General features: G+C 60.4%; 1 protein-coding gene across 1 annotated transcript; it reads left to right on the top strand.

Annotated features, from left to right (window-relative positions):
* Positions 1–956: 956 nt before the first annotated feature.
* TMEM61 (transmembrane protein 61) lies at positions 957–9,709 on the top strand. The gene is made up of 3 exons (XM_008265200.4): positions 957–1,208; positions 5,194–5,543; positions 9,327–9,709. The coding sequence occupies exons 1-3, from the start codon at positions 1,134–1,136 to the stop codon at positions 9,577–9,579; spliced, it is 678 nt and encodes a 225-aa protein (XP_008263422.3). The 5' UTR covers positions 957–1,133; the 3' UTR covers positions 9,580–9,709.
* The last annotated feature ends 1,512 nt before the right edge of the window (positions 9,710–11,221 follow it).

Raw genomic sequence — 11,221 nt, 5'->3', positions numbered from 1 at the left:
GGCTGCCAGTGGCCTCTGGTTCCGGATGCTGCCCACCTCTGGAATAGGCAAGGTTGAAGGAGGCCTGCCGGGTCCCCAGCTAAGCTCAGCTGCTTCTGAGCCCCATGGGCTTGCCCAGGCCACTGTCCCTCCCTGAGCCTGTCTCTGTGCACACAGACGGCACACCCAGGGATGGGGAGATGAGGTGACAGCTGAAACACTGTCCCAGAGGAAGCACTGGTGCTCGGAGCACTCCAGGGCTCCGGGCTGGAAGGCATCCTCAGGCCCGGGAGTCTGGGAACAAGGGGCCTGGGCCCTGCGTCTGACCTGCCCTGCGGCTCTGAGCTTCTGCTCCCACACGGATGCTCCGACCTTCCGCCGTCCATGTTGCTGGGCTGGAGGAGGAGGTGGCCACCACAGCTCCAGGGGGAAGCCTTGGCATGGCTGGAGGCACTCTGACTCCAGTCCCCTGATTGGTTGGAACAGCAGAAAAATGCAGTAGCAAAACCCAGATCCTAACAGATCCTAGAACTGGCTCCCTTCACATGCGCAGGTGAGAACTGGGGACCCCCGTCCTCCCCTGTGGGGCGGGGGCGAGTCCGGAGGAGCAGGTCAGACCTCTGCAGTTAGACAGCGACCTGGGAGGGCCTGGATGAGGGTCTTCTTCGCCAAGAACGCCTTATGCTCCGTCACGCTGGCTGGGGACTTTGCTCTCCGACTGACCACGGTGAGAAGAAAAAGGCCCTCATGGTTACATCTGCGCTGTAGGCGGGAGACTTGCCACTTCGGGCCTCAGTTTCCCTGTCTGTAGAATGGGAGGAGGAGGCCGCCTTGCCGCCACCCCCCCACCCCCCCACCCCCCCCCCGCCCTCCGCCGCCGCCCCAAGGACTGACATTTCCAGCAGTTCCGGGGATGGCCCCGCCGCCCCGCCTCTCCAGCCAGGCCCAGTCGCGCTGTCACTTTAAGTTCGGGCGGAGCGGGAGTGGCTGGCGACTGGGCACCTGGAGCCGCCCAAGCCACGGCCACCGGCCACCGGGAGTCGCCGGACCCGCGAGCCATAGGGACGAGTCTGGGAGGAGAGAGGGGGCGGATAGCGCTCCCGACTTGCGGCGGGCACCTTGCGAGCAGAGGGCGTAGCCGGGCTCAGCGCCCCATGGGCAGCGGGAGACCCCCCCAGCCCGCGACGGGACTGCGGCCCGCCCACCGTCTCCACGCGCCCCGGCACGGGGTAAGCGTCCTTCTCGCCCTGGCTTGCGACATCTCGGCGGCTTCTAGCGCCCGTCCCTTAAGCTTGGCCGCAGTGGCTTGCGGGCAGCATCCGCCTGGGCTCTAACTTGCGGGGTGGCCTCGGTTTCCCTGGTGGTTAGAAAGGGCCGGGTCAGCCCAGTTCTCACTCAGAGTTTCGATCTTCATGGAAACTGGCACCCAAGTGCCCTTCTTGGACACCTGGAGTCGAGATGGGGCCTCGGCGGGGCTCCCTAGCCCTGACGTCCCTGCAGGCTGGCCCCGGTGCCCGGTGGGCAGGTGCGGTAAGATGGTGGGTGCCGACGGGTACTAAGTGCTGCTGTGCAAAGAAAAAGCCTAGCGCTAGGAGAATAAGTGGTTTCCATGTATTTTTTTAAAAAGATTTATTTATTTTATTTGAAAGAGTTACACAAAGAGAAGGAAATTCAGAGAGAGAGAGAGATTTTCCATTTGCTTGTTCACTCCCCAATTGGCTGATTTGAAGCCAGGAGCCAGGAGCTTCTTCTGGGGTTCCCACATGAGTGCAGGGGCCCAAGGACTTGGGCCATCTTCCAAGGCTTTCTCAGGCCATGGCAAAGAGCTGGATCGGAAGTGGAGCAGCCAGGACTCGAACTGGCGCCCATATGGGATGCCAGTACCACAGGCGGAGGATTAACCTACTGTGCCACAGTGCTGGCCCCTCCATGTATTTTAATCTTCTCAGGCAACCTGGTGGTGCTGTGCCCACTTCACAGAGCAGAGCACTGAGGCTGCAGGAGCTAGATGGCGTGCCCAGTGTGGGAGCAGAGCCCCGGCTCTGCCCAGCTCGGTGTCACGCTGCCTCATCTATAGCTGGCGTCTCCTCTGAAGATTTGAGCTCAGACAGGTGGAACAGGCTGCCCAGGGTCCCAGAGCTGACAGAATAACCCTGGCCAGAGGGGTGACGGAGAGATCTGACCCCGCTGCCCTGGCTGGAGGGGTGGGGCTCCCAGCAGAAGGACTTCTGGGAAGGGGTGGATCTGGAACAAGGCATCCAGTGAGGGCCCTGGATTGGAGCAGAGGGCTCCCAGGTAGGAGTTTGGGGAAAGGCAGCGGGGGGTGGGGGGTGGCTGAAGGAGATGGGTGGGAGGGCAGTGGAGGCAAAGGCAACCTGGCAGGTCCTGAGTGAGTGCCCGGATTGGAGGTGGGACTTTCCCGAGATTGGTGGAACTTCTTGCCTGTCTCCTCCCGCTGGACTGGGGCTATGCCTTCCCCAGGGCAGGGAGCCCTTCCTTCCTCCCTGATCAGGGTCCAGATCTGGAGGTGCATGGTCCTGAGAGCTGAGCTACTGCCTGAAGACCCCCTCTTGGACAGGAGGCCAGAACCTCCTGCTGGTAGCGGGTCCCAGCCTGATCTGTAACAAAGCAAGCCACCGCGGCACAGTGGAACAGGCGATGTTGACAGCACCCAGGATGGCAGGCTACCCTGCCTGCAGTGGGGGAGGGGGTCCCTAGGGAGGGAGGGCAATGCACACACAGGTGACCCAGGTGGGAACACCCTGTGGGCCGCTGTGCAGGCCTGTCTGAGGCCTGGGGACCTCGAGGCCAGAAAGGAGGGCAGTACGTGGTGAGCGTGAGGGCTGCCCATGCGAAAGATGTCTACGTGCACACATCTCTGCTCAGTGTGGTCCCCACCGCATAGGGAGAGGCTTGGCTATGCACACACAGAGAGACTGGCGTCGGCTTAGACCTGTTTCTAAGTCCAGCACTGACCTGGGACAAGCTGTCGCCCCAGGGGTTGTCCTGGGTTGTGTGGAGTAAGCCATGGGGCAGCTGCAAAATACAGGGCGTGGTGCCCAGCAAGCTTCTTGCCCAGCACACCCTCTGTGTGCAGGCCAAAGGAGCAGTGGACAGGACACGTCCCCGCAGGGCCGGTGCTCCTCTCCGGGCGGCAGCACGTGTGGTGACTTCTGTGTTGCATTTTATTCTCGTCTGTGGTTCCTTCCTTTCCCCACAAGGAGCCGCGGCCACTTTCAGGCAGAGTAAAATGCCTCCCAGTCCCCTGGTGCAGGTGGGAGTCCCTGTCTCTGAACTTGGGTGGCTCCCTTGCCTCTTGGGGCTGCGTCTCCTCTTTTGTAAAATGAGCATCTTCCCGGCCCTGACCGCGGGGAACTCGGGCAGGTGCTGAGTGTGCAGCAGATGAGGGTGCCCTCTGGCTGGTTTGCTGGCGCATTTTGCACCTACTGCCTTCTCTAGCCTTCCTGCACTCTCTGACGGGGCAGGGTGCAGGTGTAGCCGGCTTCTTTTTCTCCCTGCATGAGCTGCACACCGGAGGCAGGAATTCACAGGCGGGGAATCCTAGGCACTGACAAGTGGCCTCTCTCTCTGCTTCCAGTGGCGTCAGGGGCTCAGGGAGGGAGACAGGGGAAGGGCCCTTGGGCATTTTCATGTGTCCTCAGAGAAGCTTTCTCCGGTGAGGACTGGGCTGTCCTGGGAGGAGCCCGTGGAAGCCAGCAGGCCGAGGGAAGTGTGGGGACAATGCACAGCCTACAGGGTGGCCTTGGGGACAGCCTGCTCCCAGGCTTCGGCCTCAGCAGTCTGTGTGGGCCAGGGCCAGGCTTCCTTCCAATAGCTTGAAGATAGCACGGCATCACGTGTGCTTCCTCCCGGTTGCCAAACGCTTGTGCCGAGTTTCTTGGATGTGTTTTAAATGGATTAATGTTAATCATTCCACCCAGAAGTCATGCTGTGGGTTACTTCCCGCTTTGCTTTTGAACATTTTGCCACATTCACTTTTTTCTTTTCTTTTTTCTTTTTTTGACAGGCAGAGTGGACAGTGAGAGAGAGAGAGAGACAGAGAGAAAGGTCTTCCTTTACCATTGGTTCACCCCCCAATGGCTGCTGCGGCTGGCGCACCACGCTGATCCGAAGGCAGGAGCCAGGTGCTTCTCCTGGTCTCCCATGGGGTGCAGGGCCCAAGCACTTGGGCCATCCTCCACTGCCCTCCCGGGCCGCAGCAGAGAGCTGGCCTGGAAGAGGGGCAACCGGGACAGAATCTGGCGCCCCGACCGGGACTAGAACCCGGTGTGCCGGTGCCGCAAGGTGGAGGATTAGCCTCTTGAGCCGCGGCGCCAGCCCACATTCACTTTTTTTAAAAAAGATTTATTTATTTTGAAAGGTGGAGTTACAGAGTAAGGTGGAGAGAGAGAGAGAGAGAGAGAGAGAGAGAGAGATCTTCCATCTGCTGTTTCACTGTCCAGCAGTAGACCAGGCCAAAACCAGGAGCCAGAAGCTGCATCCAGGTCTTCCACATGGGTGCAGGGGCGCAAGCACTGGGGCTGTCTTTGGTTGCTTTTCCCAGGCCAATAGGAGGGAGCCGGATCAGAAGTGCAGTGAGCAGCCGGGACACGAAGCGGCACCCTGTGGGATGCTAGTGTTGCAGGCAGTGGCTTTATCGGCTACACCACAGCGCTGGCCCCACCTTTCCATTTCTTTATACTTGGACATTCTGGCTCTTTCCACATCATGGCCTCCTAGACAAGGCCACGGTGAGCATCTCTGTGCTGCGCATGACGTTTTGTCCCACGTCGTGAAGTTCACCCTCAGACTTTTCAGCGTGCTCTTTCCCCCTTGTTCCGGGTTTTCAAATCTTTTCCTGTCAGATGGGGAGGGCAGCGTGGCGCCCCCGTGGGCCTGGGTGGCCCGCCTGTCAAGTGCTCCCTCTCCTGGCCCCCAGCCTCTGGTACCCAGCAGGTGACAAAGCTCCTGGCGCCTGCAGAGTCCCAGAATGAGCAGGGCCACACCTGGCCGCTCTGACCAGGCCCCGGGCGTGGTGCCAGGAACCCGACACGTGTTGTTTGTGGCTCCCAGAGGGCACTGCCAAGTCTTCATCTGCATCCCACGATCTCTCCAGGGTCTCACAGTGCCCTCGCTCACGGGGAAATTGTACCTGGGCTCCCCAGGACCCGAGCAGCGGCCCACTTGCTCTTCTCTCTCCTTTGCCCTGTCCAGATGTGCAATGGCCGCCGCCTGGCCTCCACCACCCGCTGTTGCATGACAGCTGGCGGCTTGGTGATTCTGGTGACCGGGACACTGTGCTTCGCCTGGTGGAGTGAAGGAGAGGCAGGTGCCCTGCCCACCCAGCAGGCCCTGCCCACCGAGCACCCCGCCCCTGCCGCCCCCGGCCCCCTGCTCAGGCCGGTCAGCTTCCTCTGCTGCAGCGTTGGGGGCCTGCTGCTGCTCTGTGGCCTGCTCTGGTCCCTCAAGGCCAGCATGCAGGGGCCGCCCCAGTGGGACCCGCACCCTTGCCCCAGAGACCTGGACTACTGTACCGTGGAGGCCTTGGACAAGAAGAGCTGCAGGTCAGCAGGGGGCTGGGGGGCCCAGTCACACAACCTGGCATCAGGCCTTCCACGACCGAGACAGATGACAAACCAGAGTAGTTAGAGCCGTGAGCGAGGGGCGGACATGGTCCTGTGGAGTCATGGAGAAAGCCAGAAGGGCTTCCATGGGGAGGTGGCAACTGGCCTCAGCCTTTTGTGGAGCAGAGTGGCAGAGGAGTGGAGGGCCCTGGCACAGGGGTCACGCCCACTGGGTCCCTGTCTATCCCTGACCAGCTCTGGGAATCTCCACTTCCTCATCTGAAATAGAATAGGAATGAGGCTAATGGCAAGGACTTGTAGTGTTCCAGCCAGCACCAGGCGCTATTGTAAGACACTCACCGAGTCCTACAGCAGCCCCCTGCGCTAGGTGCTGATTGTCGTTAATCCCATATGTAGAGGAGAACAGCCAGGCACCGAGATGTCAGGTAGCTTGGCCAAGGTCATCCAACTGCTGTGTGTCACAGGCAGCACCTGGACACGGGTGCCCACGCTTAGCGTCTGTGGGAGGATGGGATCAGCTTGTGGTGTGCAGAGCTTAGCCTGTGGCTGGGCACACAGCAGGTGCATGGCACGGGACTTCTCAAGCAGACAGGGGGCAAAAGAGCCTGGGGCAAAGGCCGGGGGGTGGGCTGGGGTGGAGGGTGAGAGGGTGGGAGAGTGCATTATGCCAGCACTTCTCAATCTTTTCTCATTACCGCCTCCACTCAGTCTTCTTGGCCGTTTTTTCTTAATCCTCTCCCGGGACATTTAAACACCACAAATGTAGTGTGTATCTGATATGTTCTGTGTGGTTACCAGGGAGCTCCACAAAGTCTGTGAGAAATGCATGCTGCGAAACAACTCGGCTGGGATGTCAGACTGTACTGGAGCTGTAACGAGAGCATCAGCCCAGCCCAGAGCTGGCTTGTGCCTGGTAACAGCACAGGCATCGCCCGCGCCTTTGCTGCGCTCTGCCTCCCAGGGAGGGGCCTCTGTGGTCCCCTCCTGCCCGCCTCCCTTGGCAGCGAGTCACTGTTGCCGGTGGCAGAGAGGAAGGTGCAGCTCACAGGCTGGAGAGTGCGGGCCCTGCTGGCTGCAGCGCCTTCTTCCACCGCTGCCTAAGCCCTGGGCTGAGGCACGAGGTGCTGAGCCTGACCTCCGACCTCTGACCTCCAACCTGTGACCTCCAGGAGCCAGTCTTTGTTGCAAGGAAAACCTACCTCCAGTTAAAGGTGCAGGAGCATTCGCACTGGCGGCCTGGGCTGTCCCAGGACCAGCAAGGATGGCATCTGGGTCCGATGCGGTGCGAGCTGACTGTTGGAGGCCAGGGCTGGCGCCTTCCTTCCTCCTGGGAGAAGACCGGCTCCCAGGCAGCAGCCAGCAGGAAGCAGGCCAGGCCCAAGACGCTCTGGCCTGGTGCCTGGTCTGCATGCACGGGGCAGGTGGCATCCGCACACACGCCCTGTTGACGCAGCAGGACCTGGGCCACCTCGTCCAGCAGGAAGCCCACTTAGGGGCCTGCTTTAGGCCCTGGGACCCCAGTGTTGGGCTCTGAAACCAGGGTGGCTGGGTGTCAAGGCAGCGGCCCGTGCGAGCTGCCCACCCTTGTTCCCGTCCCCGACATGGTGTCTGCTCAGCCCAGCTGCCCACGCAGCCCCAGCAGGCCCGCAGGGAGGCTCCTGGGCTGCCTTTGCCCCGGGTACCTGGCCGTCAGGTCACAGCCAGAGGCCCCCTGGCTGATGGCTGGTGCAGGACCCGCTCCCTCCTGGGACTCCCCATCCCCGTGTAATCGTCTACTCCTTCTCTGTGGCCTTAACTACTGATGGAATGCGTGCTGGGCACGGGGCCTGCTCAGAGATCTGACAAGACAGTCATGGGCCGCATACAGCACCCCTGACCCTGGGGAGCCCGCACCCTGACTGGCAGCCCCGCCCCACGGCCCCACCTTCAGTGGGGACAGCAGGCAAGACCAGGTTCAGTCTCCGCTCCTTCTTCTGTGTCCTTGTACTGGCAGCTCAGGTTTCCTGAGCCATGTCAGAGTCTCCCTCTGACAGTCCCAGTGGGGACAGCCCTTTGCCTGTGATGCTGGTGGGCTCCAGAGACGGATCGGTGGGAAGTGTGTCTGCTGTCAGGGTTATGCACACTTCGCTTCTCCGCCAGGGCCGGGCGTTACAGCATACAGCGTGCTCCCCGGCACACTCCCTGACTTGACCCTCACCAGCTAGTGAGGTTCATACAAGGACAAGGCCCAATTTTACAGATGAAGAAACTGAGGCAGGGTGAAGTTTTAGCTTAGGAAAGAGGTGTGATGGGTGGAGTCAGCGTGAGCCTCGCCATCACGCAAAGCCCGTGCTTTATCCACACATCTGTGAAACACGTGGGAGCTGCTGCCTCCTCCCCCACCGGGATGCTCAGGAGTAGGAAGTGAGATTACAGGGCCCAGCTGTGGGCTGAACACAAGTTCCTCTGCTTCCCCCACTGTGTTTGCCTCACTCGGCTGAGGGACAGCGAGGCCAGTGCCAGGCCCCAGTGTGGGTGAGCGCCAGCCCAGGTGCAGCTGCCTGTGCGTGGAGACTGTCCTGGCAGGACACCCCCCCACCAACCCACTATGTACCCAGAATACGCCGTGAACAGAGCCCTCCTCCCAGGAGTGTGCGGTTCCTGGTGTTTTAGGCCAGGGCCTTGGAGACTTAGGGCTGGGTAGGCCCTACTGGCCACCAAGGCAACAGTGGGTGGCCCGAGGGCCGCTCCACACCTGCCCTCTAAGCAAACTTCCTGCTCCGGCTGAGCTCACCCGGCACCTGTGCCTGGCTGTGCCAGCTGTCGCCTGCTGGGTGGCCCCAGGCAGACCCAGAGCCCAGCTCCTGTCCCCAGGCCTCACAGAGCTGGGGAGGGGCAGGGGCGTGGCTGGCAGGTGAGCAGGGCAGGGGCTGGGGGCTCTGGCTGGCTCACCTCTTTCTGAATGCTGCCGAAGCTTTTCCCAAAGTGTCTCCCCGCCCTGAATCTGTGACATGGGGATGATGGTCCCCATTTTGTAGATGAGGAGAAAGGGGCTCAGAGGTGTGAACAGGGCCCAGGTCACACAGCAATGGGACCCAGCTTGCCAGCATCCGGGAGCCCTGTTCTTGGTCCTGCCCTTCCCTGCCAAGGAGGCCGGGAGCGCGGCTCTGGAGGCAAGCGCAGGCAGTCCCGTGGCCGACTTCCCATACCAGGGCTGGAAGCCTTCGGGTGCTCTGAGCACCACAGCTGTGATCTGGTCAAGGAGATTTCAGTAAGCCAGGGTCTTTTTGTCTGTCTGTATGTCACGCAGCCTGTAGACACTCGGAGTCACTCCCTGTCCTTGGAACAACCAAGCAGGGCCAGGTGGCAGCAGAGGAGGGCATGTGGGAGCCCAGAGTGGGGAGTGGGAGGGGTGCGTGCGCGTGTGCGTGTGCGCTTGTGCACGTGGGGTGGGGGGGAGTGGTAAGGAGAACAGTCTCCAAGGAGCAGCAGGATGGGGGAGGGGCATGGGGAGGGCTGTCCCTGAGGAGACATGGAGGAGGCTTGAGGAGTGTAGTGGGCGCATGTAGGGCACGGAGGGAGAGGCGGGAGGGCTGAGGTCTGCAGGGGCCTACAGGGGCTGGCTCTTGCCATGCATCAGTCATACATACGGGATACTCGGAAGCCGCCCAGGCAGGAAGGCCAGGGTGGGAAGCCTCCCCCGCCCCAGCCTCCTCCTGTTCTCTGGCACACAGTAGGTATCTGCACGAGCCCCTGCTAACAGCCCTTGTTCTGTGTCCCCAGGACCCCAGAGGGAGTCACCATCCCCACTTATTTGGAAGCCATGCATCAACCACTGGCTGAGGGGCTGCCGACCCCACCTGTGTACCCCATGCAGGCAGACCTGAAGCACAGTGCCCCGGGAGATGCCCTGCTTGGGACCCCGCCGCCCCTGCCCCCTCCCAGCTACGAGAGCGTTGTCCTTGACCTTGACACCATTCAGGAGAGACGAGCCCTGCTCCAGGTGCTGCAGGCACAGGCTCTTAGCCGGCCCTGAAACTGGAGAAAAAAACTGCACACAGAGCCTGGTCTGCAGTGTTTGCTGCTGAGAGCTGTTTCACTTATCTATTGCTATGGAGCAAGCCACCCCCAAACTTCTGGCTTAAAATAAAGCCTATTTTAAGATGTCTCATGATCCTGTGGGTTTCTGGGCCCAGCTGGGCGGTTCTTCTGCCACCTGTGATGTCAGCAAGGCTGCAGGCATTCAGAACGTCCACGCTGGCACGCTCATGTGGCTGGCGGTTAGTGCTGGCTACCCCTAGATTTTGTGTGGATGAGAAGGAAAGGCAGAGCCAGCCCAAGGTCACAGCTCAAGTTTATAACCAGATGAACGTGAACCCTGAATCCAGACCACCTGAGCATGAGCTCTACCAGGTACCATCTGAGTGGCCATGACAAGTGACTTTCTCCATCTCTGCCTCAGTGTCCTCATTGGCAGAATGGGAATTGGGAATAAGAGTGAGAGAATGGGGGGGGGGGGACAGAGAGAGAGAGAGAGAGAGAGAGAGAGAGAGAGAGAGATTCCATCTGCTGGTTCACTCACCAGATGGCTGCAATGGTCAGGGCTGGGCCAGGCCAAACAAAGCCAGGAGCTTCTTCTCTGTCTCCCCCATGAGTGGCAGGGGTCCAAGCACTTGAGCCATCTTTTGTTGCTTCTCCCAGGTCATTAGCAGGGAGCTGGATTGGAAGCAGAGCAGCTTGGAATTGAACTGACACTTGTATGGGATGCAGGTATCGCAAGCGGCAGCTTTACATGCTAAGCCACAGCGCCACCCCCACCTCCACTTCTGAGCCAGCTGCCTGCTCACTTGCACCTGCTCACATGCAACAGACGGTGGCTCAAGTACTGGGGCTCCTGCCACCCATGTGGGAGGCCCATGGGAGACCCTGATGGAATTCTGGCTCCTGGCGTCAGCCTAGCCCGGCCCCTGCTATTGTGAACATTTGGAGAATGACCCAGTGAATAGAAAATCTCTGTGTCTCTCCCTCTCTCTGTGTTGCTCTGCCTTTCAAATAGGCAAATAAGACTTTAGAAAAAAAATTCTGGGGCAAGTGTGGGCACAGGCGTTAGATACTCCATGGGATGATTGCGTCCCCTATCAGAGTGTCTGGGTTCAAGTCCCAGCTCTGCCCTCAGTTCTCCCTTTCTGCTAATGTGTTCCCTGGTGGGCAGCAGGTGATGGCTGCCACCCATGAGGGAGAACCTGGGCTGAGTTCTGGGCTCCTGGCTTGGGTTTGGGCTAGCCCGGCTCTCGTAGAAGAATGAACCAGTGGATGTGAGATCTCTCTTTCTCTCTCTGCCTCTCTAATGAGTTAATTAAAAATAAAAATTAAAGAGCCTCTCCACTGCATGTGATGGCGTCCCCGCTTAACAGGCAGGGACACAGCCTCAGAGAGGCCAAGTCACAGAGCACGAAGTCAGAGCCAGTGTTTTCCTTCAGGCCTAGCCTGGTCGCAGGCCGGGCTCGTCCCAGAGTGGGGAATGGGAGGGGTGTATGTTCGAACCTCCACACCCCGTCCTGGTCTCCCAGCTTAGCAGCCAGAGTGAGCCTGTTCGAGACCAGGGGACAGCAGTCCTCAGGCCCAGGCCCAGAATGCCATAGGGTTCCCAGCGCGTGGTGCGCTGACCCCTCACCTCC

Source organism: Oryctolagus cuniculus, chromosome 7, assembly GCF_964237555.1.
Source record: "Oryctolagus cuniculus chromosome 7, mOryCun1.1, whole genome shotgun sequence".
NCBI lineage: Eukaryota > Metazoa > Chordata > Mammalia > Lagomorpha > Leporidae > Oryctolagus > Oryctolagus cuniculus.
The sequence above is the reverse complement of the archived record's forward strand: the minus strand, read 5'-3'. Positions and strand labels throughout refer to the sequence as shown.